The sequence below is a fragment of the Mirounga leonina genome, unplaced genomic scaffold, assembly GCF_011800145.1.
Source record: "Mirounga leonina isolate KUSES-001 unplaced genomic scaffold, KU_Mleo_1.0 Mir_101664, whole genome shotgun sequence".
Taxonomy (NCBI): Eukaryota; Metazoa; Chordata; class Mammalia; order Carnivora; family Phocidae; genus Mirounga; species Mirounga leonina.
Window position 1 is genome coordinate 26,089,828 of NW_023270175.1, and position 27,383 is coordinate 26,117,210.

Here is a 27,383-nt window from a genome sequence, read left to right on the forward strand (position 1 = left end):
TCTTTAAAAAAAAAAAACAAAACTAACCATGTGGTAAAGATGATAGCAGATGTTCAATTAAAAAAACAGTTTATGGAATTTTGAACAAGAATAAAGTGTTTACCCAAGTTCTGCTGTTCTAGTGGTTTTAAAAATCCTATCTTGGGCACCTGGGTGGCTCAGTCAATTAGGCGTCTGACTCTTGATCTCAGCTCAGGTCTTGATCTCAGGATTGTGAGTTCAAGTCCCGTGTTGTGCTCCACGCTGGGCATAGAGCCTACTTAAAAAAAACCTATCTTGTAAATTATCAACAACACAGCTGAGATCCAGGGAAGTAAGCAGAAGTATTCTGTGAAAAGCCAGAATAGATGTCCTAATGTTCATGCACTAACTCTCATGCTCTCAGCCTTTTTGATATAGTTTTAACAAATCTGTGATTTATTCCACAAATTGAGGGCTTGCTCTCTAGCAGATTGGGGGTGGGGAAGAAGGGAGAAGAGGCATCTCAACAACTGACAATTGAAAAGAAAGACCTAGGGCGCCTGGATGGCTCAGTTGGTTAAGCGACTGCCTTCGGCTCAGGTCATGATCCTGGAGTCCCTGGATCGAGTCCCGCATCGGGCTCCCTGCTTGGCAGGGAGTCTGCTTCTCCCTCTGACCCTCCCGACCCTCCCCCCTCTCATGTGCTCTCTCTCTCTCAGTCTCTCTCTCTCAAATAAATAAATAAATAAAATCTTTAAAAAAAAAAACCTAAAATCTACACAAAGAAGTTGAAGTTCTTTGGTAGGGGTGAGAGGTGTGGGTAGTAGGGATGTGGGTAGCATCTATCGCAATGTAGTTTTGGGGCAAATAATTCTCACATAGTTTGATACTGAGAATGTCACAGAGTCCAAGCTGGTTCAAGGATTGATGTTCAAAATGACCCTGAGCCATCAAGGAAGGTTGAATTGTGATCACCGTGTTCTGTTTAAGATAGGAAAGAGTGAAGTGTATTTTAGAATGATTCTTACAAAAACGGCTAAAATAATACAAGGAGAGCTCTTATGCAGGTAGATTTAATTATCTCAAGTTCTTAACCTGATTCCGTGGACTCCAGGGGCCCTATGAAGCCTCCTAAACCTGAACAGAGACTTTGGTGAATATGTATGCTTTTTTGAGGAGAGGGGCCATAGCCTTCATCACATTCTCAAAGGGTTCTATAATTAAAAAAGGTTAAGAATGGCTGAGATATCTGAAAAATTTATGTATTCAGAGAATCCAATGATGCCACCTAAATGAAATGTTATGAATTTATAGCTATACTGTGTTAAAAATTTATAACTGTATTGTTATACATTTCTATCACTGTCCTAAGTTATAAATTTATAATTGCATAGTTATAAATTGATGGGAGCAGTAGACCCAATTACCTTTCAGTTACTTCATTATGTATTTTGCAAGTGCTACCTTGTTTTATTTTGTATTATTAATGAGTGTTTTCTTTCCTTTTTGTAGTCATCAATAGCACTATTTGTAAATAGATTGGACTCAGAAGAATCTGTCCTACCTTATGAATATAATACGTAAGTTATAAGTATTATCTCTGATATAATTGCGGTTACATCATAATTATGATATTATTGTGTTAAAAGTGTGTTTTAAGCTTTTAAAGATAGTGGATGAAAGCCCTGGATATATTAAGAAATACAGTGGTAATTTTGTAATAAAGGTAACAGGAACAAAATGATTAAAATAGAGAGCTTTCAGTGTGAGGCAAATGCTTAAAAATTTAGGAAGTTGCCATACTTGATTTTTCTAAGAAAAGCAAATTATAAAGTTACTATATTTTGAACTTTAAAAAAATCATTGCAGAGTTGTAGTTTATTTTTAAAACATGGGATAGGGAGGTTTCTACTAAGGTTTTTATTTTTATTTTTATTTTTTTAAAAGATTTTATTTATTTGACAGAGAGAGACACAGCGAGAGAGGGAACACAAGCAGGGGGAGTGGGAGAGGGAGAAGCAGGCCTCCCGCCGAGCAGGGAGCCCGATGCGGGGCTCGATCCCAGGACCCCGGGACCATGACCCGAGCTGAAGGCAGATGCTCAACGACTGAGCCACCCAGCTGCCCCTCTACTAAGGTTTTTAATGGATGCCAAGTGCTTAGTTCAGTAGTGAGCTGGTATCACATAATCAAAATTAAGATCAATCATTTTGAGAATAGCAACAAATGATATACGTTTTAGAAAAATGATTGTAGCTCGCTTTGGTATTACTTTATTTCCACTAATTAAACAGAAGTAAAATCAGATCTAATTTTCATTAAAATACCAGGTTTAAATGTAGGGTGTTAGCAGGAGCATTTAAAATATTATGCAAGCCTACCATTGATTTTATCGTCTGCCATTTTATATTCAATTTTATATATTCACATTTACTTAAAGGTAGTTGTAATTCTTTTCATGTAGTAACCATTTGATTTGTGAGTGAATCTGTGGGCATGTATTTGAGGAGGGAATTTGTTGTTTAAGTTCCCCTTTGATCAGAACTGATAACAGCAGTTTCTAAATGTCTCAGGTTAGAATTAGTACAGATTTTAAACTATTCTTTGCTTATTTTATGTAATTTGAAGATTAACCCTGAAAATAACTGTTAGTTTTTTTAAGATTGTGATTACCTACATTACAAAAGCCAAGAGCAGTACCATGAGCATTTAAAATAATGAATTCTTAGTTATAAGAAGTTAAACAATTTAAAAAGAAATCTATAATGAGGTCTATAAATCATAATTAGACACCTTCTGGGTCATGTTTTTAGAAGTATCTACCATTAACAGTGGAGAGGCTTGACAAATTACAAAGATGTATTTCTTTGCTGAGATGTATATATATGTTTTTACCTTACTTGATCTTCTCCTCTAGCTTTGACTTCTGTCAAGATTCTGGAAAGAAAAACCCTTCTGAAAATCTCGGCCAAGTACTATTTGGAGAACGAATAACATCATCCCCCTATAAGGTTATTCAGGTCTTATTTAATATTATTTTAAATTGAATCTTCTCAGAACTGGCTACTTAAAATTGTAGCAAAGAGTCTGTTTTATTTTTTATTTTTAAAAATTTTATTTATCTGACAGAGACATAGCGAGAGAGGGAACACAAGCAGGGGGAGTGGGAGAGGGAGAAGCAGGCTTCCTGCCGAGCAGGGAGCCCGATGCGGGGCTCAATGGGGGGCTCCATGCGGGGCTTGATCCCAGGACCCTGGGGTTATGACCTGAGCTGAAGGCAGACGCCTAATGACTGAGCCACCCAGGCGCCCCAAAGAGTGTTTTAAAAGGAGGTAGAGAAAAAAGAAAGGAGATAGGATGTGGTGTTGCCAGAAGAATGCATGAGTATGTGGTCTTTGAACTATCTGCAGTAGGGAGTGATTCCACATAAAGATTTTGCCTTTCAAATTTTATTTTTGCTTAGTAAAGAAAAAGTTTACCTTATTGTCCCTGCATATTTCGGGTAGGGTGGAATAAGCAGATGTCATTGGACTGTCATTGTCTTATTGATTTTGCCTTCAATATCTTAATAGATAATGGGTATAGAGTAAGGATGTTTTCATAAGCAGTTATGATTATGAAGGCATTAACTTTTTTTCTTCTTTTTTCCAAATTCATTGACATCTACTTGAAGTACAATAAACTGCTCATATTGAAAGTGTATAGTTTGGGGGCAGCTGGCTGGCTCAGTCGGAGGTGCATGCGACTCTTGGTCTCGGGGTCGTGAGTTTAAGCCCCACGTGGGGTATAGAGATTACTTAAAACTTTTAAAAAAAAGTATGTAGTTTGCTCAATTTTAATTTATGTATACACTTGTGAAACCATCAGGCATTAACTTCTTTTAAAACTTTTTTTAAAGATTTTTATTCATTCATTTATTTTTTAAGATTTTATTCATTTGGGAGAGAGACAGACAGAGCACAAGCAGGGGGAGAGGCAGGGGGAGAGGGAGAAGCAGGCTCTCCACTGAGCAGGGAACCTGATGTGGGACACGATCCCAGGACCCCGGGATTATGACCTGAGCCGAAGGCAGATGCTTAACTGACTAAGCCACCCAGGCGCCCCAAGACTTTTTATTTTGAAATAATGCTAGACAGGAAGCTACAAAAACCCCATGAACAGGGAGCTCTCATGTACCCTGTGCCCAGTTTGCCCAATGATAGCATCTTGCATGACTGTAGTACAATAGCAAAACCCAGGAACTGACACTGGTACAGTGTACAGAGCTTATTCAGATTCCACTAGTTTTACATGCATTCACTTGTGTGTGTGTGAGAGGGAGAGGGAGAAAGAATGGGGGGAGAGGCAGAGGGAGAGAATCTTCAGACTTCTTGCTGAGTGTGCAGCCTGACCTGGGGCTCAGTCTCCCAACCCTGAGATCATGACCTAAGCCGAAACCAATAGCCGGATGCTCAACCGACTGAGCCACCCAGGAGCCCCTGTCTCCTCTTTTACCCATTTTCTATTTGGATTGTTTGTTCCTTTACTATTGAGTTTTCAGAATTCCTTACATATTCTAGGTGTGATTCCTTTGTTGCAACAGTAGTTTACAAATAGTTTTTTCCCAGTCTGTAGCTTTTGTTTTCATCATCATCTTTTTTTTTTTTTTTTAAAAGATTTTATTTTTAAATAATCTCTATACCTAATACGGGGCTCAAACTCATGACTCCGAGATCGAGAATAGTGTGCTCTACCAACTGAGCCAGCCAGGCACCTCTGTGTTTTCATCTTCTTAACAGAGTCTTTGACAGAGCAAACATTAATTTTTATGAGGTCCAATAATCAAATTTCTTTTTTATGGATTGTGTTTTTGGTGTCAAGTTTAAGGACACATGACATAGCTTTTAGGTCTTAAAGATTTTCTTTTATGTTTTCTTCTGACACTTTTATAATTACTTTATATATTTAAGTCTGTGATCTCTTTTGAGTTATTTTGTATAAGGTATGAGATTTGGATTGAAATTACTGGATTTTTTTTTTGTTTTTGCTTTTTGGCCTATAGATGTCCAGTTACTTCAGCATTATCTGTTGAAAAGACTGTCCTTCCTCCACTGAATTGCTTTTGCACCTTTGTCAAAAAAATCACACGGACATAGTTGTATAGATCTATTTCTGGGTTCTCTGTTGATCTATTTTTTTGGTCTGTGTGTCAGGCATTAGCTTTTCGATGATTAGAGTTGCACAAAATACCTCTGTGGAGTACCATTGTCCTAACAGAAAAGTGAACTTTTTCAAGAAATGCTGTCCCTTGGAATGAAGAACATGACAGTATAAGAAAAAAGAAAGAAAGAAAGAAAGAAAGAAAGAAAGAAAGAAAGAAAGAAAGAAAGAAAGAAAGGTGACAGTGTTCTCAGCTGCCAATGGGGAACTTTTTGGTTAATATTTGTATGATTTCAGGATATGAGGTGCTAACTATAACTCTTTTTCATAGTTTATTCTTGTTCATTATTTCCTGATTAGTAACACCGGTACTTTATCCTGATAGCTAGACTTTGTAAATAAGAGGTTTCATATTAAAAGTATCAAATATTTTATTAACACTTTTTTGTTAACAGCTCTATTGAGAGATATTCACATACCAAGTAACCCACTTAAAGTGTCCATTTTTTTTTTTAAGTAAGCTCTACACCCAACATGGGGCTTGAACTTACAGCTTGGAGATCAAGCGTTGCATGCTGTATTGACTGAGCCAGCCAGGCGCCCCTTGAAGTATCCAATTTAATGTTTTTTATTTATTTTTTATTTTTTAAAGCTTTTATTTATTTGAGAGAGAGCACAAGCAGGGAGGGAGTGGGCAGAGGGAGAAGCAGACTCCCCGCTGAGCAAGGAGCCCGATGCAGGACTAGATCCCAGGACCCTGTGATCATGGACTGAGCCCAAGGCAGATGCTTAACTGACTGAGCCAGCCAGGCGCCCCTCTGATGTAATGTTTTTTAGTATATTCAGAGTGTTGTGTGACTATCACTAAAATCAATTTTGTTACCACTTTTAAGTGAAGGGTTCTATATCAGGGTGGTTTTAGGAAGCTACAGTGGATGTTATATCCTACCTTCTATGTTATTGAAGAAGGCAAATTCTTCTGCTTAGTGGTGAAAGCATGTTGTGTATGTGTGTGTGTGCATGTGCGTGTGTGTGTGTGTAGTGTAATCATTTCAGGTATGAATTGAAACTCAAAGGAGATAGTGTTGAGGATGATGGCATACTGAAGTCTCTGAGGAAAAGTTTTATCTGTAAGGTAAAGTACTTATTTTGTGATACTTGTTTTTATAAAATTTAGTCAAGTCTTTTACTATTTTCTTTCTTAACAGTTTTCTTTTAACAAGACAGAAACATGTAAAAAAGTTTGTGTAAAATCCTATGATAGAGAAAATGAGGACCACAAGAAAAAGCTGGCTTTTTTGAAGAAAGGAATACAACTAAATTATCAACATCACTGGTAGGTTTGAAATAACACTGAGATAACATGACTTAATTTTTTAAGTCCTATCAGAAGTAGTTTTTTATTTTATTTTATTTTATTTTTCAGAAGTAGTTTTTTTAAAAAAAGTTGTTTTAATACTTGAAATTATATACTATTTTTGTGACTTTGATTAAAAATTTTAAGTCCTTTCAGTAGTTTTTTAAAAAAAGTAGTTTTAATAGATATTTGAAATTATATACTATTTTTTGTGACTTTGATTAAAAATTTGAACTTAAATATATGCAAGATGATGTTGCTATTGCTTCATGTGAAATGCTTAAATCTTTTATTTTTAAAATATTTATATTTAGGATTATTGATAATATGCCAGTAATATGGTGTCACGTTATTGAGGATGGAAAGTACTGCACACCAGGATTTCCGATAGGATGTTTTATTACCAAAAGTGGCATAGTGAAAGATGCTTGCGCTCTCCACGTAAGTGTTGAGAACTTACTGTAGAAATATAAGTTGCTTATAATTTGCTTTCTATTATAATCACTTAGCAAACATTAATGGGACACCTACCATCTCCTAGGTTTTGGGCTAGGTGTTGGGAATACAAACTCAAGTAGACATGGTCTCTATCCTCTAGAAGTTCACAGTCCTGAGTAAGGAGATAGCCCTGTAGACAAATCAATACACTAAAATGTCCTATGATAGGAGATTAAGGGACAAGGAGGATATAATGGAGGGTATGAAAAAGTATATGTGAAATAAATGGGTGGGTGAGCATTTCTAGTAGGGAGATCAGTGTGATCAAGAGCTTAGAAGCCTGAAACAGGATGCTATGATTGGGGGACTGTGAGGAGTCGAACATGTCTGTGGGCATAAGTTTTGGGGTTTGGGTGGTAACAGCTAGAGATGAAGCTAAAATGGGAGGTAGGCAGAAGCCAGGTCATGGAGGGAGGTCCTGTGTGCAGTGGTAAGGAAAATTGTATCGATTGCCTCTAATGTGCCAGGAGCAATGTTATATTACTTTATACAGTGACTAATTTCATCCTTAGAACAGCCCTGTTGCTAGGATCTACTGCTGCCATTTTACAGATGATGAAACTCAGTCTCCGAGAGGCTGTGGCATGACTAGAGACATACAGCTGGTTAAGTGGCAGAAGTAGGACTCCAACTCAGATCTTTTTAGCTTGGAAGTCCCAGCCACACTGTTCTGCCTTGCGGTTCTCAGTCAGTGTCCTGCTGGGCCCTGGACTAACAGGAGTGTCTTAGGGCTGCCATGGAGGATGACTAAGAGGCTGAATGGCCGTGAAAGAGCTCAACCAGGGCAGCACCGCCTTTAATCTGTTTTCTGTGTGGCGACTCAGTGTGGGTCAGCGATGGGGACAAGGGGGATGGGAGAAGGAAGAATATAGGATGACTGCCCAGTTTCTGGCTTGGTTGTCTAACTGATGATACTCTTAACTGTTTCTTTCCAGATAAAAGGGCAGTGCTTCTTAAATTTCACTCATTTATGCATCACCTTGGTGATTTTGGTCAAATCGGAGGCACCTATATTATTATTTATTAAATTTTTTTTGAGTTTATTTAGTTTTAGTAATCTCTACACCTACCTTGGGGCTTGAACTCAGGACTCCTAGATCAAGAGTCCACGTTCTTCTGACTGAGTCAGCCAGGTGCCCCTCAATTTTTTTTAAAGATTTTTATTTTTAAGTAATCTCTACACCCAACGTGGGGCTCGAACTTGCAACCCCGAGATCAATAGTCATATACTCTACCAACTGAGCCAGCTAGGAGCCCCATTATTATCTATTTTTGATAATCCATAACTTAAGTTTACTTAGAAAAGAAACTATAATATCCCAGAAAGTATAGGTTTAGTGCACTACTTATATTTTTAATTCATCAATTTCAAATATATAGATACAAAAGTAGAGTACAAATAGAGTACAGATTGTTTTTTCATCTGCTGCCTAAAATCATCTCCTATATCCCCAGTGATATGTATTCTTCACAATAGGAAACATTTAGGTAGGGAATATGGGAGGAGAAGCAACAAACAAATGCTTAATTGATAATTGATAATTCTTTTAAAGTAAGGGAGGAGGGGCACCTGGCTGGCTCAGGTCATGAGTTGAAGCCCCATGTTGGATATAGAGATTACTTAAATAAATAAATAAACTTAAAAAATAAAGGAGAAGTGGCAGAAAAGAGGAGTTAATGAATAGGAGAAATTTTGATTAATATAGTCTGTGTTTGATAGCATATATGAAAGTGGATTCTTTGGGATGATGTAAAGACCACATTTTTGAAGGCCAAGTCTGTGAAGAATAAATGGACCCATAGAATGAAAGAGCTGCAGTTGGCCAGGGTAGCAGTAACTTTTATCAACATATGTACCTTCACCTCCCCCATGGTTGCAAAATGATACATGTTTATAAAAACCTCATACAACCCAGAGGTTTAAAGAGTACAAAGTGAGAATCTCTCTATAATCCACCTCAATTTTAATAGATTCTTTTTATGAGTACATCATTTCTTAATCTAAGTGGGATTATAAAATGTATATATATTTCTGTAATCTGCTTTGTTTCTTTTAGAAGCTTATAATGGGCTTCTTTCCGTGGTCAATATCTATCTACCTACCTATCTATTCATATACAGATAGAATACAAGAACAAGAAAGTGTTTATGCTTTTTAGTAGTTTCATAATATTCCATTGTGTGGATGGAACATAATTTTTTAAAGGCTCTCTTTTTATTTCCATTTATTTTTAGAAGTTAATTTACTGGGGCACCTGGATGGCTCAGTCAGTTAAGTGGCCAACTCTTGATTTTGACTCAGGTCATGATCTCAGGGTGGTGAGATTGAGCCCCGCTCAGGCTCTGTCCTCAGGAGGGAGTCAGAGCCTGCTTAAGATTTTCTTCCTCTCCTTCTGCTCCTCCCCCTGCTGTGTGCTCTCTCTCTCTAAAATAAATAAATAAATCTTTAAAAATGAGTTTATTTTTAAGTAATCTCTACACCCAACGTGGGGCTCAAATTCATGACTCTGAGATCAAGAGTAGCATGCTCTACCAACTGAGCCAGCCAGATGCCCCATTTTTTCATTTTTTTGTAAAGATATTTTTTGAGTATTTACTTATTTATTTATGTAATCTCTACACCCAGTGTGACACTCAAACTCACAACCCTGAGATCAAGAGTCACATGCTCTTCCAACTGAGCCAGCCCCTGGAACGTAATTTTTTATCCACTTCACCAAAATTAGGTGTTTTCGATTTTTGTTACTTAATAATGTTGCAGTGAACATTTATTTTTTATTTTTAATAGCTGTTTTCTTCCTTTTTTAAGATTTTATTTATTGAGAGAGGGGAGAGCATATAGGAACAGGGGGAGGGGCAGAGGGAGAGGGAGAAGCAGACATGGGGCTCAATCCCAGAACCCTAGGATCATAACCTGAGCTGAAGGCAGATGCTTAACTGACTGAGCCACCCAGGTGCCCCTGTTTTCTTTTTTTTTAAATTGAAGTATAGTTGATACACAATGTTAACATTCTTATGTCTCTTTGAGTCTCATCTGTAAAATGGGAATAAGAGTAGTATATACCACATAGGGTTGTTGTGAGGATAGATAGGATACTACTTATAAAGTACTCAGAGGGACGCCTGGGTGGCTCAGTTGTTTAAGCATCTGACTTTGGCTCAGGTCATGATCCCAGGGTCCTGGGATTGAGCCCCAGTCACTCCACGCACGCTCAATGGGGAGTCTGCTTCTCCCCCACCTCTACCCCTCCCCCCACTCTCTCCACTCCCTCTACTCTTCCACTCCTCCACTCCTGCTCTCTCTCTCAAATAAATAAATAAAATATTAAAAAGTGCTTGGAGCTGTGTCTAATACATAGTAGGCACTCAATGAATGTTATTGTACAAACATCTGTGTACTCTTGTCTAATTATTACCTTAGGATAAATTCATATAAGGGTAATTGCTGAGTCAAAGGATATGGACTTTAAAAAAAGCCTTTTTGTTGCGAAATACAGATCTAGAAAACCACACAGAACAGATATAAAGTTTAATGAATTATTACAAGGGAACACCTTTGTAAACCTCAAGCAAGTCAGGAAATAGAATTTGGCCAGCCACCCAGAAGGTATCAGTGTATCCCTATCCATTTACAACGTCCTTCCTTTTCCTAAAGTAAACACTCTCCTAACTTCTATCCTAATCACTTCCTTAAGTTTCTTTTCTAGTTTTAGACAATGTAGTTTAGACTTGAACATTTTTTCTTTTTTTTTTTCTTTCATTTTTTTATAGTTTTGTTTTTTTTTTAAGATTTTATTTATTTGCGAGAGAGAGAATGAGAGACAGCATGAGAGGGAGGAGGGTCAGAGGGAGAAGCAGACTCCCCGCCGAGCAGGGAGCCCGATGTGGGACTCGATCCCGGGACTCCGGGATCATGACCCGAGCCGAAGGCAGTCGCTTAACCAACTGAGCCACCCAGGCGCCCATAGACTTGAACATTTTATATGTCTTTTTTTTTTAAGATTTTATTTATTTATTTGAGAGCGAGATACGAGCCAGGGGCGAGGGACAGAGGGAGAGGGAGAAGCAGACTCCCTGCTGAGCTGCGAGCCCGATGCAGGACTCAATCCCAGGACCCTGGGATCATGACCTGAGCCAAAGGCAGACGCTTAACCGACTGAGCCACCCAGGTGCCCCTATATATCTTTTTTAAATCTTTTATTGTGAGCAATTTCAAATACAGAAAAGCTTAATTCATTATATAGTAGACACTCATATACCCAGCACCTAGATTCTAAAATTTTTTTAGAGTTTTATTTAAGTACTCTGTATACGCAACATGGGGCTCGAATTCACAACCCCAAGATCAAGAGTTGCATGCTCTTCCAACTGAGCCAGCCAGGTGCCCCCAATTAGCATTTTAAAATATTTGATTTATCACATGTTTATCCATTTGTCTGTCCCTGTATCATTCATCCAAATAGTGCTGCATGTTCTCTTTTATTTCTTGAGAATTGGCAGATGGATCCAGTGGCTTGATCAGATTCAAGTTTGATCTCTTTGGTGAGATAAGGTAGTGGTGTGTTCTTTCATCAAGAGGCAAATGATGTCTCCTTTTTAACAAATGGATTTATTATTTTAAAATTTTTATTTATTTGAGAAAGAGAGAATGGGGGGAGTGGGGGGAGTAGAGAGAGAGGGACAAGCTGACTCTGTGCTGAGTGTGGAGCCTGACGTGGGGCTCAATCCCATGACTCTGAGACCATGACCTGAGCTGAAACCAAGAGTCGGACACTTAACCAACTGCACCACCCAGGCTCCCCCCCAAAATAGATTTATTATTTAGATCAGTTTTAGGCTCAAAGAAAAATTGAGAGGCAGGTACAGAGATTTTCCATGGTCCCCTTTCCCCACATATGCATAGCCTTCCTCATGATCATCTTCGCTCACCAGACTGTGGTACATTTGTCACAATTGATAAACCTACATTCATACACCATTATCACTCAGCATAGTTTTCAGTAGAGTTCACTCTTGGTGTTGTACATTTTATAGGTTTGGACAAATGTGTAATGACATGTATCTACTGTTATGGTATCATACTGAGTAGTCTCACTGTCCTGCAAATCTTTGTTCTGCCTTTTGCCTATTCATCCCTCCCTCCCTCCCCAACCCTGATGTCTTTTTGTCTCTCTTTTTGTTGTGACACATGGATCCATTAATTCTTTAGAGGTTGTGTCCACTGGAGAAATAGGGGAGTGTGGAGTGAGAGCTCCCGTCAACCAGAAAACAAAATTCTCCTCCCTGGTAATGTCTGTCTAGCACCCTCTACTGGCAGCACTTCATTCAATGCCTCCTTGCAAAGAAAAACAATTTTTTTAAAAGATTTTATTTCAGGGCTCAGCTTATTTGTTGCCTTTCTCTTAGCGATCAGTTTCTTTTTTTTAAAGATTTATTTATTCATTTGAGAGCGAGAGAGAGAGAGGAGGGGCAAAGGGAGAGGGAGAGAGAATCCCAAGCAGATTCCCCACTGAGTGCAGAGCGCAATGTGGGGCTCGATCCCAGGACCCCGAGATCATGACCTGAGCCGAAACCAAGCGTCAGTTGCTCAACCAACTGAGCCACCCAGGTGTCCCAGTGAACAGTCTCTTAATGTTCTTTGTTGTCTGAGGTCTAAAAAATGTTGTCTTCCTATATTTTACCCATTTTTTTTTAGTTGTTTAAAGTGAAAGGATAAATCTGGTCTCGCATTATTCCATCATGTCAGGAAGAGGAGGTCCAACTCCCTTGCTTTCTTTTTGCCTACCTTCCCTCAGTGTAACTTTGCCCAGCCCTTCTTACCTTTTCAGAACCTCTTTGTTTTAGATGTGTCTCTTGTATACAACATGTTGAGTTTTACCTTGTGGTATCTTCTGAAAGCCCTTTTCCTCTTAATAGGTGAGTCAAGCCCATTTACATTTACTGATAGACATTTGTTCTCACTTCTGTTATTTTATGCTTTGTTTATTATTTTTTATTATTTTTATAGTCCACATTTTATTCTAAAACTCATATTTTCCAATATTTTAACATTTATGAAATCAGGATGTATCCCTTTCAGTTGATGGCTTGTCAAAGTTTAATTGGCAATGTTTTTTCCTAACAGCACAAAAAATAATGCTTTTTAAAAAGATTTATTTATTTGAGAGAGAGAAAGTGGGGGTGGGGAGGGGAGGGAGAGGCAGAGGGGGAGAGATCTCCAAGCAGACTCTACTCTTTTTTTTTTTTTTTTAAAGATTTTATTTATTTATTTGACAGAGAGAAACACAGCTAGAGAGGGAACACAAGCAGGGGGTGTGGGAGAGGGAGGAGCAGGCTTCCCGTGGAGCAGGGAGCCCGATGCGGGGCTCCATCCCAGGACCCTGGGATCCTGACCTGAGCCAAAAGCAGATGCTTAATGACTGAGCCACCCAGGCGCCCCAAGCAGACTCTACTGTGAGCATGGAGCCCAACACGGGGCTCAATCCCACAACCCTGAGACCAGGACCCAAGCTGAAACCAAGAGTCAGATGCTTAACTGACTGTGCCACCCAGACATCCCTAAAAGAATGTTTTATAATTGGTGGCATTTTAGATTCCATAAAATGGAATTATTAGTCATCTCTTTCTATAAAGGGTCTCATACAGTTTTATGATTATGTGTCTAGTTATAGACTTTTGTTTTGCTTTGTTTTTAATCTTTTTTGTATTTTTTTTAGTTTCCTGGATTGGTGCCTCTTATCAGTTCTGGAATTCTCAGCCATTGTCAGATACTTTCTTCTTTCCTTTTCAGACTCCAATTAAAGCTGTGTTAAATGTTTTTATTTTCTCCTCCATGCTCTTAACCTCCCTTCTGTATTTTCCATTTTTTGTGTGTGTGCTGCATTCTGGCATATCTTCTAGTCTAAAATTTTCTTCTTGTTTCTTCTCTTATAAACATTGGCATTGAGGGCACATGTTGTGATGAGCACCAGGTGTTGTATGTAAGTGATGAATCACTAGATTCTGCTCCTGAAACCAATATTGCACTGTGTGTTAACTAACTAGAATTTAAATAAAAACTTGAAAAAAATGTGTTATTACAATAACATTTATATCAAACATATTGAAATTTTGTTCTCACATTTTTAAGCCCTTTGCCTTGGCATCTGATAATCAATTTATAAGTTATTTCATCCATAAACAGACCTCAAAAATCCTGAAAAAAACCCCATAGGCACTGAATTTTTAATTTTAGTAATTAGCTTTCTCATTTCTGCAAGTTTTATTTTGTTCTTTTGCAAATTTGCTAAGTCATTATTTTATACTTTTCTATTTTGTGCACATACTGTCATGCTTGTATTTTACTTTAAGTATAGTAAATGTAGTTAAAATTTTACTTATTTTTATTTTTTCAAAGATTTTATTTAATTATTTGACAGCGGGAGACACAGCGAGAGCAGGAACACAAGCAGGGGGAGTGGGAGAGGGAGAAACAGGCTCCCTGCCAAGAAGGGACCCTGATGTAGGGCTTGATCCCAGGACCCTGGGATCATGACCTGAGCCGAGGCAAACGCTTAATGACTGGGCCACCCAGGCGCCCTATGTAGTTAGTTTTAAATCTGCTTCTAATGGGGCACCTGGGTGGCTTAGTCAGTTAGGTGTCTGACTTGATTTCAGCTCAGGTCATGGTCTCAGGGTCATGAGATCAAGCCCCATGTCGGGCTCTGCACTGGATGTGGAGCCTGCTTAAAATTCTCCCTCTCCCTCTGCCCCCCAATCCTGCTCTCGCTCTCTCTCAGCCTCTAAAAAAAATTATTCGTGGAGTTTCTTTGAGTCCTAGGATCAAAGTAGTTTCCTCCAGAGAAGATTTTCATTTACTTCTGCAGACATCTTTGGGAAATATCAGTCTGGGAACACCTTAAAGCAAATTCACAACTTGAAATTCCTAGGGCCACTTAGGTGATGGGAATCCACACTGCAAATCTATGTTAGGGCTGGCCCGTGGCCACAACTGTTCCAGGACAGTTCCCCCACTCCCCTTTTCTGTTTACCATCAAGGCCATCTTCCTTGTAGTCCATGGGGGGCTTGTGTGGAGAAGGTTTTCTTCTGGCTCATCTTTACCCTGAGGGTATTGGTTTTGTGAGGGGTCAGTGGTCTCAGCTTAATGTGCAGAGGGTCTCATGTTAGCCTTCTCACCTGGGAGGGCCCTCCTTGAGGTCTCTCCTCCCTATCCCATGAGGCTACCCAAACCTAAGTTCAAGTTTGCCCAGATCAGCAGGTGTCCTCAGGACAATAGCAGCATCAGTGCTCCCTCACCCAGCTTACCTCTCTGGCTTCCTGCTTTCCCTTAGATTTGGCATGGCAGTTCCTTACTTTCTTGTCAGCTCACATTTTGTTTTTGTTTTTAATTTAAAAGACTTTATTTTTTAGAGCAGGATTAGGTTCACAGCAAAATTAAGAGGAAATGTACAGAGAGTTCTCATATACCCCCAACCCCCATATATACATAGCCTCCTCCATTATCAACCTCCCCTACCAGAGAGTATATTTTATTTTATTTTTAAAAAAATTTAAAAAATATTTTTAAGATTTTATTTATTTATTTGAGTGAGGAAGCACGAGCTGGGGGAGGAGCAGAGGGAGAGGGACAAGCAGACTCTGCACTGAGCACAGAGCCCAATGTGGGGCCTGATCTCATGACCCTGAGATCATGATCTGAGCTGAAACCAAGAGTCAGACACTTAACTGACTGAATCACCCAGGCGCCCCTAAAAAGATTTTTATTTTTTTTATTAACATACAATGTATTATTTGTTTCAGAGGTACAGGTCTGTGATTCGTCTGTCTTACACAATTCATAGCGCTCACCATAGTACATACCCTCCCCAATGTCCATCACCCAGCCACCCCATCCCTTCCACCCCCCTCCACTCCAGCAACCCTCAGTTTGTTTCCGGAGATTAGGAGTCTCGTATGGTTTGTCTCCCTCTCTGGTTTCATCTTGTTTCATTTTTTTCCTCTCTTCCCCTATGATCCTCTGTTTTGCTTCTCAAATTCCTCATATCAGTGAGATCATATGACTTGCCTTTCTCTGATTGACTTATTTCACTTAGCATAATACCCTCCAGTTGCATCCACGTTGTTGCAAAAGGCAAGATTTCATTTTTGATGGCTGCATAATATTCCATTGTATATATGGACCACATCTTCTTTATCCATTCATCTGTTGATGGACATCTTGGCTCTTTCCATAGTTTTGCTATTGTGGACATTGCTGCTATAAATATTGGGGTGCATGTGCCCCTTTGGATCACTACATTTGTATCTTTGGGGTAAATACCCAGTAGTGCAATTGCTGAGTCATAGGGTAGCTCTATTTTCAACTTTCTGAGGAACCTCCATACTGTTTTCCAGAGTGGCTGCACCAGCTTGCATTCCCACCAACAGTGTAGGAGGGTTCCCCTTTCTCTGCATCCTCACCAACATCTGTTGTTTCCTGACTTGTTAATTTTAGTCATTCTGACTGGTGTGAAGTGGTATCTCATTGTGGTTTTGATTTGTATTTCCCTGATGCCAAGTGATGTGGAGTATTTTTTTCATGTCTGTTGGCCATTTGTATGTCTTCTTTGCAGAAATGTCTGTTCATGTCTTCTGCCCATTTCTTAACTGGGTTCTTTGTTTTTTGGGTGTTGAGTTTGATAAGTTCTTTATAGATTTTGGAGTCCATAATCTCTCATGGTTCGTCTCCCCCTTTGATTCCTCCCCCTTCATTTTTCCCTTCCTACTATCTTTTTTTTTTTTATTAACATATAATGTATTATTTGCTTCAGGGGTACAGGTCTGTGATTCATCAGTCTTACACAATTCACAGCACTCACCATAGTGCATACCCTCCCCAATGTCCATCACCCCATCCCTCCCACCCCCGTCCCCTCCAGCAACCCTCAGTTTGTTTTCTGAGATTGAGTCTCTTATAGTTTGTCTCCCTCTCTGGTTTCATCTTTATTTTTCCCTCCCTTCCCCTATGATCCTCTGTCTTGTTTCTCAAATTCCTCATATCAGTGAGATCATATGATACTTGCCTTTCTCTGATTGGCTTATTTCGCTTAGCATAATACCCTCTAGTTCTGTAAAAAGATTTTATTTTTAAGTAATCTTTGCACCCAACCTAGGGCTTGAATATACGCCGAGATCAAGATTTGCATGCTCTACCAACTGAGCCAGCCAGGCACTCCAGAGTGGTACATTTTATACAATTGATGAACCTACATTGACACCCAGTGCCTATAGTTTACATTAGGGTTTACTTTTGGTGTTGTACATTCTATGTTCATGTTGCTTTTATGAAGATATTTGTTATGTTATATTTACCATTTGTAGTTTTCAGAGGGAGATTTAGCCCAAATCGGATTGGAATTGGAAATCTAGTTGAAGTTTTAAAGCATGATTTTGACATCTAGTAGGAAGGAAACTAACATTTAATGATCTCCTTATTCTGTGCCAGGTGCTGTGCTAGTTCTTTCCCTATAATTTCTCACTCAATCCACTTAACAATTTTATGAAGTAAGTGATGGTATCCCCATTTCAAGAAAACTAAGGCCAAGAAAGACTGACATACAAACGATTATATGTGGCAAAATCTGAATTGCATCCCAGTGTTTTTTGATCCAAATTCTGTTCTCTCTGTAACATATGAAACTACCTCTTGTATATTTGAGCCCCTGTAGGATATTAGCTCTTAGGGCATAGTTAAGAAGTGCTTGGCACATAATAGATGTTAAAAAATATTTGCTGAATGAATGAATGAATGAGTGAAGCAAAGTTCCTAGCCTTGTAATCTACTGGGGAACACAATTGACTAGGGGATGTAAACGTGGAAATACACTGACTACAATTCGATGTGGTCATTGAGTGACTGGCATATGAGCTGAGTGCTATGAGAGCACAGAATAAAGAATTCTCTGTAGTCATTTAGCTGGTTACAAGTAGGGGCTGTGGCAGCAGATGAGTCTGGAGAGACAAGCAGGATCCAGATCCTTAAGGGCCTTGTTACCACTTTACCTCTCATATTGGGTACTTTATGCCCAAGACTGGTTGAGATGCTTTTCATGGGTTGATTCAATCCTCATAGCACCCATGAAGACAGGTACTCTTATGTCTTATGATCTCTACATTTTAGGTGTGGAAACTGAGACACTGAGGGGCTAAGCAACTGGTCACACAGGCTAATACATGCCATACCTGAGCTTTCAACCTGGGCAGCTTGACTGTGGAGACCACATCCTTAACCACAATGCGGGGTTGCTTCTATTAGTACATACCATGGACATCCGATACCAATACATGGTATACTCCATACTAGGACATAAAAATCTGCTAGCTGCATTTTATTTCTCTATGTGGTTACACCATATTTCATTTAACTGTGTTCATAGACAGTCTTGGTGGTTTCTTGTCCTTTGCAATTATGGACAGCACTGCAGCGAGTAGTACGTACTTTCCAGCCCAAGCTGACTGCTGTTGTTCCCCCATAGGATCACTCTTACCCTCTTCTCTGTTATTATTGTACTAAAGGATCTCTACAATTCCTTCAGGGCATCACCCTCAGTTCTGAGATTTGCAGAGCCATAATTCTTTTTTTTTTTTTTTTAAAGATTTTATTTATTTATTTGACAGAGAGAGAGACAGCGAGAGCAGGAACACAAGCAGGGGGAGTGGGAGAGCGAGAAGCAGGCTTCCTGCCAAGCAGGGAGCCCGATGTGGGGCTCGATCCCAGGACCCTGGGATCATGACCTGAGCCGAAGGCAGACGCTTAACGACTGAGCCACCCAGGCGCCCTGGAGCCATAATTCTTAATGTAGGCATACTGCATGTTGTATATTAATCAATATGGTAATTGACAAGGTTCATTTGAATTCATTTTCTGAAGATTGAAGGGCCTGGTTGATGTAATAGCTAATATTTATTGAAGGCTTCCTATGCCAAGCACTGCACTGAATACTTTACATACATTATTCTGTTAAATCCTCAACCATTCTATGAGCAATCCTATTATAGTTCCCATTTTTTTTTTTTAGTTAAAAAGATATTTTTATAAGTAATCTCTACACTCAACGTGGGGCTCAAACTCATGACCCCGAGATCAGGAGTCACATGCTGTACCAACTGGGCCCCTGTTGTTCCCATTTGTAAAAAGAGGAAACTGAGGCTCAAAGAGGCTAAATGACTTGTCTGTGGTCAGATAGCTAGTAAACGCTGTCTGATTTCAAAGCTCATATTGCAAAGCCCTTTGTTTGCTAGGGCTGGCTAAAAATACACTACAAAATGTGTAGCTTAAAACAACAGAAGTTTGGGGCACTTGAGTGGCTCAGTCGGTTAAGTGTCTGCCTTTGGCTCAGGTCATGATCTCAGGGTCCTGGGATCGAGCCCCGCGTCGGGCTCCCTGATCAGTGGGAGTCTGCTTGAGATTCTCTCTCTCCTTCTGCCCCTCCCCCCTTCATGCTCGCTCTCTCTGTCTCTGAAATAAATAAATAAATCTTAAAAAAACCAACAGAAATTTATTGTCTCATAGTTCTGGAGGCTAGAAGTCCAAGTTCAAGGTGTAGGCACGTTGGTTCCTTCTGAGGGTTCTGAGGGAGAACTGGTGGTTGCCAGAGGGGAGGGTGATGGGGGATGGGCAAAATAGGTGAAGGGGATTAAGAAGTACAAACTGCTAGCTATAAAATAAGTTATGAAGATGAAAAGCATAGGGAATATAGCCAATAATATAGTGGATCCCATTTTTATTCCATGGTCAGATTTTATATTTTTTAGTTTCTGGGAAAAGTTCAAACCTTTTTAAAATTTCTGTGTCTTTTTGCAGCCTGAATTCAACAAAAATAATACTTTCTACCTCTTCAACCACGTTGATATTATTATTATGTATCACAGGGAAAGTGAAAGAAATTGGGCTATTGCAAGATTGGTTGCTGCTAGACTTGACCCCCAAAGGTAATTATAGAATATCTTTTTAATTAGTTCCTTTAATTTAAAAATTAATTCAGAATGTAGACGTTCTCAACTAGAATTTTCATTTTTAGGGTACACATGTGATGTAACCTTAGACATACAGTTTGAAAAATTAAACAGGCAATTTATTCCCTTCTACCTATAGTTAGAGTTTGAATACCGTGTAATGTGAGGAAGAATTGACAGATGTGGAAGGGAAATAGACTTATTGAGGGCATCCTAACTCTCTTCTTTACTTGCTGCCATATGACAAAGAGCTTAGATTTAGATTTGTGTTTCTTCAGAGGACAGGTCTATTACTGGAGTCTATTCGGCAGGTATCAGCTGAATATAAGGAAGAATCTACTAACAATTAGAGTTCTCTAACAAATAAGCAATCTCAAGAATTAGCAGGTACTTTATCCCTGTACATTTATAGAAAGAGCCTGGATGACCTAGCTTTAAATTAGAACTCTTCAATTAAGATAGAGAGGGGAATATAGCACACAGTGTATAAAATCATGGTTCATTATGGGCAAAATATTATAAAACCTGAAATACTAAGATGGAGGGAAGAAGTTATCCCTTGAAACCTACTTGCATATATTAAAGGAAGCCCATGTGGTATAGTTTTCTGAATACAGAACAAGGAATTAGGAAATTTGGATTTTAGTCTCATCTCTCCTGGTTCCATTTTGCAAGTCAACCCTAAGTTTGTAGAAATGGATCAGACTTCATTGTTTTTAAGGCTACTGCCCCATTTGACTTCTGCCAAGGTTCCATCTGGCACAGAGATTATTCCCAAAGGGAAAGAAGAGTTAGAGACTGTATTGTGCCAAGCTTTTGACCATTGGGTAGGTTAACTTGATTTGTCATAGGCTGAATTTCCTCATCTGTGAGAGGAGAGGACTGAATTAGGAGTTTTTAATATGGTCCCTGATATATCAAACTCTGGACATTTGTATTGATGTGTATTTTTCTGGGTAAAAGGGCCTATAGATTTCATTAAACAGACCCCAAGTGGTGAGGAACACTGGTATTTTCCAACTCTGGTTTATCTTAGTAAAAGGATATTCTTTTAAAATTAATGTCTATGTTAAAAATTTTGAGGATTATTTATCTTTGCAAGGTGTTGCAAGTAGGAAATAAAAGAAGGCTTAAAGGGATCAGAGTATATTTGTGAACAACAGGAAATAAACATAGCTACCAAGAGAGGCCAGGAAATACTAATCATTGTCAAGGGCAATCACCTGTGCTTTTTGGTGTATGTCACTTCTGATATCTGGCAAGAGAATGTTAGGAGCATGGACTGTGAGGTCTAACTCGGGATGGCTGCTCATATTCGAAGTCATTAGGTAGTAAACATACAGGGTATGATCATCCAGGCAGCTAGTCCCATCAGCTATATGAAAATCAAACAATGCTTTACAGTTATATCTCATATTGTCAGACTCAGAGTAAAAAAGCCAAGAAAATAATTTTTTAGACTTATATTTATTCTACACTGCACATAGCAACAGTTTATGCATGCAATAAAACTTTTATCTAATCATTGTAAAGGTCATTTATGTGGGCCCCTTGAGAACAAGGACTGTGCTATAAATCATTTTCTTAGAATTAGGCAGTCTGCTCAAGGTCATAAGAAGTGAGTTAGGCCTAATGGTATTCTAGGCCTACAGTCTTGTGTTTTCTATTAGGGACTGTACCCAGCTAATTTCCCTGATGGTTACCATAGTTGATCATTTCTTTTTCCTATAATTACTTGCTTCATTTGGCTTTTGGATTACCATACTTTACTGATTTTCTCCTGTCTCACTGGTTGCTTATCAGTCTTCTCATTTCTCCAACATCTTCATATTGGAGGGCCCCAGGACTGAGTCTTTGAACTTTTTTTTTCTTTATATATACTTACACATTGGTAATCTTATCCTGTCTCATGGCATTGGATCCTACAACGACTCTTAGATCTGTAAACTTGTATATCTAGCTGTCTACTTGACATGACTACATGGATGTCTAGTAGGCATTTGAAATTTTTAGAAAAGATTTTATTTATTTGAGAGAGAGAGAGAGAGCAAGAATGGTGGGAGGAGGGGCAGAGGGAAAGGGAGAAGTGGGCTGTCCGCCCAGGGCTGGATCCCAAGACCCTGAGATCATGACCTGAGCAAAAGTCAGACGCTTAACCCACTGAGCCACCCAGGTGCCCTGGCATTTGAAATTTAACGTGACCAAACATGAACTTGTAATCTTTCCTCCAACCTGTTTTTCCTGTTGTCTTCTCTATCTCAGCAAATGGCAACTACATCCTTCCAGTTGCTCAGGCCCCCAAACTATGGCAGCAACCTTGACTCCTCTTTATCATTTTTCACTCATACTCTGTATCTATTCCAGTCCTTTGGCAGACCATGGGACTCTGTTTTTAAAATATATTTAGGATCCACCCCTTCTCATCACCTCCACCGCTATCATCTGGTCCAAGACATCATTACATCTCACCTGCCTGATGGCAACACCCTCGCCGGTCTCCCGGTGCCATCCTTGTTTCCCAGCAGTCTATTCTCAGTACAGCGTGCAGAGCATTCCTTTTGAAATGTCAGCTCATGTCAATCCTCTGCTCAGAATCTTCCAGTGACTTCCCATCTCACTTAGAGTAAAGGCCCAAGTTTTGAAAATGGCCTAGAAGGCCTTATGCAACCCATATGTAAGGCTGGTGGTTTAAAATAGGCCTTTTACATTGATTGGAGATCTTTTTTTTTTTTTTTTTTTTTTTTTTTTAAGATTTTATTTATTTATTTGAGAGAGAGAGAATGAGAGACAGAGAGCACGAGAGGGAGGAGGGTCAGAGGGAGAAGCAGACTCCCCGCCGAGCAGGGAGCCCGATGCGGGACTCGATCCTGAGACTCCAGGATCATGACCTGAGCCGAAGGCAGTCGCTTAACCAACTGAGCCACCCAGGCGCCCCTGATTGGAGATCTTAATATACCTTTTGCTGCATGATCTCTCCCATATGAAATGCAGGTATTTCCTGGGCTAGATTCAAGGGCCATACTTAAACATACTTAAACAGTAAACCTTGATATGCGTTATCATTTGGTAATGTAATGTTTTTCCTGTAGATGTTAAGTTTTTATTGGTAGCCTTAACAGTGATCATTTAATTCATAGCTGTTTTATTTTATTTTTAAATTTTTTTTGAAGTAGGCTCCTAGTGTGGAGCCCAACACGGGGCTTGAACTCACGACCCTGAGATCAAGACCTGAGCCGAGATTAAGAGTCAGACATTTAATTGACTGAGCCACCCAGGTGCCCCAATTCATAGCTGTTTTAAAATATATTTTGGCGGGGCGCCTGGGTGGCTCAGCCATTAAGCGTCTGCCTTCGGCTCAGGTCGTGATCCCAGGGTCCTGGGATCGAGCCCCGCATCAGGCTCCCTGCTCCGCGGGAAGCCTGCTTCTCCCTCTCCCCCTGCTTGTGTTCCCTCTCTCGCTGTCTCTCTCTGTCAAATAAATAAAATAAAATCTTTTAAAAAAAATAAAAAAAATAAAATATATTTTGGCTTTAAATAGAATTCACCCTACAAACACTTAGTAAGGGCAATCATATGCCAGACACTAGGGTTACAAAAATGAATAGGAAGAGGGGCACGTCAATAACCCCCCTCAATTGTGAGTGAATGGTTTAATTGTGTATATACATGTAGAAATAACCATCCCATAAGGATTGCATATTGTCCTTTACACAGAAGCCAAGGGATAATTTGTATGTTGAGTAAATAATTCAAAAGGGAAGCGCCATTGTTTCTCCTTTGATTTTTCTCTCTCCCTTTTATTCCTCTTTTCTTTTTCTTTTTTTTTTTTTTTAAGATTTTATTTATTCATTTGAGACACAGAGATACAGAGAGAGAGAGAGAGAGCATGAGCAGTGGGAGAGGCAGAGGGAGAGGGAGAAGCAGACTCCCGGCTGAGCCAGGAGCCCGATGTGGGGCTCGATCCCAGGACCCTGGGATCATGACCTGAGCTGAAGGCAGACGCTTAACCATCTGAGCCACCCAGGCGCCCCTTCTTTTATTTTTCAAGTAATATTACAGTCTCTTTATTCCTGACCAGGCACTTGTTAGCTTCATCAGTCCTTAAGTTTAGTTTCACACTTCTTTAGTTTTTGCTTTCCATCTTCTATTTTTTATAATCATCTTTTTCAAATACAAAAGGTTTGCATAGATTGTCCTTGCTACCTTTCATCACTAAGCATGGCATTTTACACACAGTAGGCCCTCAGATCTCTGGCTGCTTATAAATATGATTTCAAAACCTATTTGGTTTTCTAAGCCTACAGCTAAGAATACAAGACAGGTTGTTTAATATATTGGAGAGGGGTGAGATGAAAGATGAGAAATAAAGCCATTTGCTAATAGAAGGACTTTAAAAAATCTATCCACAGCCAAAGAGAAGGTTCTTTTTTTTTTTTTTAAAGATTTTATCTATTTATTTGAGAGAGAGAATGAGAGAGAGCATGAGAGGGAAGAGGGTCAGAGGGAGAAGCAGACCCCCTGCTGAGCAGGGAGCCCGATGTGGGACTCGATCCCGGGACTCCAGGATCATGACCTGAGCTGAAGGCAGTCACTTAACCAACTGAGCCACCCAGGCGCCCGAGAAGGTTCTTTTTTTTTTGAGATTTTATTTTTAAGTAATCTCTACATCCAACATGGGGCTTGAGCTTACAACTCCGAGATCAAGAGTTGCACGCTCTACTGCACGCTCTACTGACTGAGCCAGCCAGGCTCAGGAGAAGAACCATGAGAAGGTTCTTAGAGTGATATATTTTCCCCTGCTATCCGAAAGTAGAGTGTTCCTATGAAAGCTTTTGGAAGCAATTGCCATTAACTTATATGGAAAAATTTGTGAGCGTTCCCAGACCCTCCAAATCGCCTCTCTCAGGCTTTTCTGATACCTTAAGACACATCTTGCTAATGGATGCACAAAGTAAACCAAGATAAAGCACAGATGCTCACAGACCCAGTTCAAAGCATTGGTGGCTTGATGTCAAAATGCTGTGTGGTTCCCAGGGAAGGGGCCGGGTGGTGCCACGCTCACTGCTGGGGTGCGAGCTGCCTTTATTATGGCTCCCTGCAAAAGCGATGCTGAATCCTCTTTTTGATTTTTCATAAAAGTGAAAATCCTCTTTGCATTTCTTTCAGTTAGTTTGTGAAAACAGGCACTAATGTAGGTCTTTCGTTAAAGCGAAGTGGCATAAAGTGAGCTTCGGAAAAGCAGGGCAATTTGAGTGTTGGGGACATTTAGAAACAAAAGTATTTTAAGTATTTTTTCAGTCTGCTATTGTTATATGCCCGAATAGCCGTGAATCGGCAATTTACAGTGGCGGTTTGGTATAAAAATTCCTTTCCCTTCCTCCCCGCCCTTTTCTTAGCTATAAGCATTCGGATGAAAACCACCTAACTTGTAATGGACCCCCTATGGAAATTCCTGGAGAACATACAGATAAGTTGAGTGTCACCTACACTTACTCTGTGAGATTTGAAGTAAGTATTCCATGCCATCATCTTACTTTTGTTCCATATCAAGTATATAAATATCATATACTTCCTTAATAGTAAAGCCTTAATTTTCATCATCAAAGTTTTATAACACAGCTAAGAGCCCAGGAAAGTAGGTTAATTCTTTATATTAAAACCAGTCAGAGGACAATCGTGAAAGGAATTCTGTATTAAATCTCCCACATTTCAGGTACTGTGTCAGATAACTTACTTTTTCTTACTTTACGTGGAGGTTTAAAAGAAGTATGTGGGAAACCAGAGGGGTGTCACCTGCGGTTGGCAGGCTGGCAGGCTGCTCAAGTGGGACCTTAAAGGAAGAGTATGTTGTGGAAGAGACAGAGTATCATGTACTGAAAAGAACATCCTTTTTTTTTTTTTTAAAAAAAAGATTTTATTTATTTGAGAGAGAGAAAGGGGGAGCGGGGGCAGAGGGAGACAGAGAGGCTCAATCCCACGACCCTGAGATCATGACCTGAGCCAAAATCAAGAGTCAGATGCTTAACTGATTGAGCCACCCAGGCACCCCGAATAGAAATTCCTTATTGGGCTCAGACTGACCTGTGGTTCAAATTGAGGCTTGGCCACTTACTAGCCAGTGTGAGCTTAGGTAAGTCATGTGATCTCAGGCTCAATTTTTTTTCCTCATGTCATTTCATCCTCATTTTCAGAATATGTAAAGACCTTAGCATGACACAGAGTAGGTCCCCAACATATGGCATTCATTATTGTTTCTACATCTGTCATTTTTCTTTTGTAAGTAGCTGTTTTTATGAAGTGGTATGTATTTTGGGAAGCTAGATAGATATACAGACTGACTATTAACATTCTGGTGAATAATCTATCAGCTCTCTGATGCCCATGTTTCCCAAAGGTTTTTCTGGAAACTCGTTGCTTCATATTTTATTTATTTTTGCTTTGTATTTTCAAAAGTGTTATGTGAAAAAGGGATTCTATGACAAGGTTACTTTGGATAATGCTAAGTTAAACAATGTTAAAACAATGGCATCAAGAGTACTCATTATGTTAAAAAGCACTGTGAATATTCAGAAGATGATTATGATACATGGTATTTCATAGACCATGGCAGAACTCATGGGGTTATAATGTTCTGTAGAATATATCAGGGAAACACTGCATGTGGTACCAAAAAATATGCAACTTTGTACAAATGAGGTATTACATGTGCTATTTTCACTCCATGTGTACATAGAGTCACATCCTTTTTATTTACTGCCTAATACATTTATTTTTTAAATTTTTAAAAAAGATTTTATTTATTTATTTGAGAGAGAGTGAACGAAAAAGCATGAGCAGGGGCAGAGGGAGAGGAAGGAGCAGACTCCCCGCCGAGCAGGGAGCCCGATGCAGGGCTCGATCCCAGGACCCTGGGATCATGACCTGAGCTGAAGGCAGACACTTAACGACTGAGCCACCCAGGTGCCCCAAGAATTTTTTTTAAGATTTCATTTTTATTTCAGAGAGGGGTGGGGTGGGAAGGGGCAGAGGGAGAGGGAGAGTTTCAAGCAGACTCTGTGCTGAGCACGGAGCCCCACGTGGGGCTTGATCCCATGACCCTGAGATCATGACCTGAGCTGAAATCAAGAGTTGGACGCTTAACCCACTGTGCTACCTAGATGCCCCTACTACACATAACGTGTAGGCCATAGTTGATTTACTTAGTGTACTTTTGAAAAGAATGACCCAAATGTCTAATTTTTAATTACTATAAATAATGCTTTAATGAACATTCTTACTTATTTTCTTCTGTGATTATCTCCTAAAGTTAAATTCCTAGCAGTAGGATTATTTAGGTAAAAGGGTGTACATATTTTGATAACACATTGCCAAATTCTTGTCCAGACAAGTTGCTGGGGCTGAGGATCTGCTGTTCCCTCACACACTCAGCAGTAC

General features: G+C 39.5%; 1 protein-coding gene across 1 annotated transcript in view; it reads left to right on the forward strand.

Moving 5' to 3' along the window:
* Nucleotides 1-27,383, forward strand: part of LOC118011693 (transmembrane 9 superfamily member 2-like) — a 77,249-nt gene that overhangs the window by 6,045 nt on the left and 43,821 nt on the right. The window contains exons 2-7 of the mRNA XM_035006550.1: nucleotides 1,474-1,541; nucleotides 2,879-2,972; nucleotides 6,309-6,436; nucleotides 6,772-6,898; nucleotides 19,798-19,925; nucleotides 25,346-25,457. Of these exons, the coding sequence (XP_034862441.1) occupies nucleotides 1,474-1,541; nucleotides 2,879-2,972; nucleotides 6,309-6,436; nucleotides 6,772-6,898; nucleotides 19,798-19,925; nucleotides 25,346-25,457 (657 nt within the window). The remainder of the gene's footprint in view (nucleotides 1-1,473; nucleotides 1,542-2,878; nucleotides 2,973-6,308; nucleotides 6,437-6,771; nucleotides 6,899-19,797; nucleotides 19,926-25,345; nucleotides 25,458-27,383) is intronic.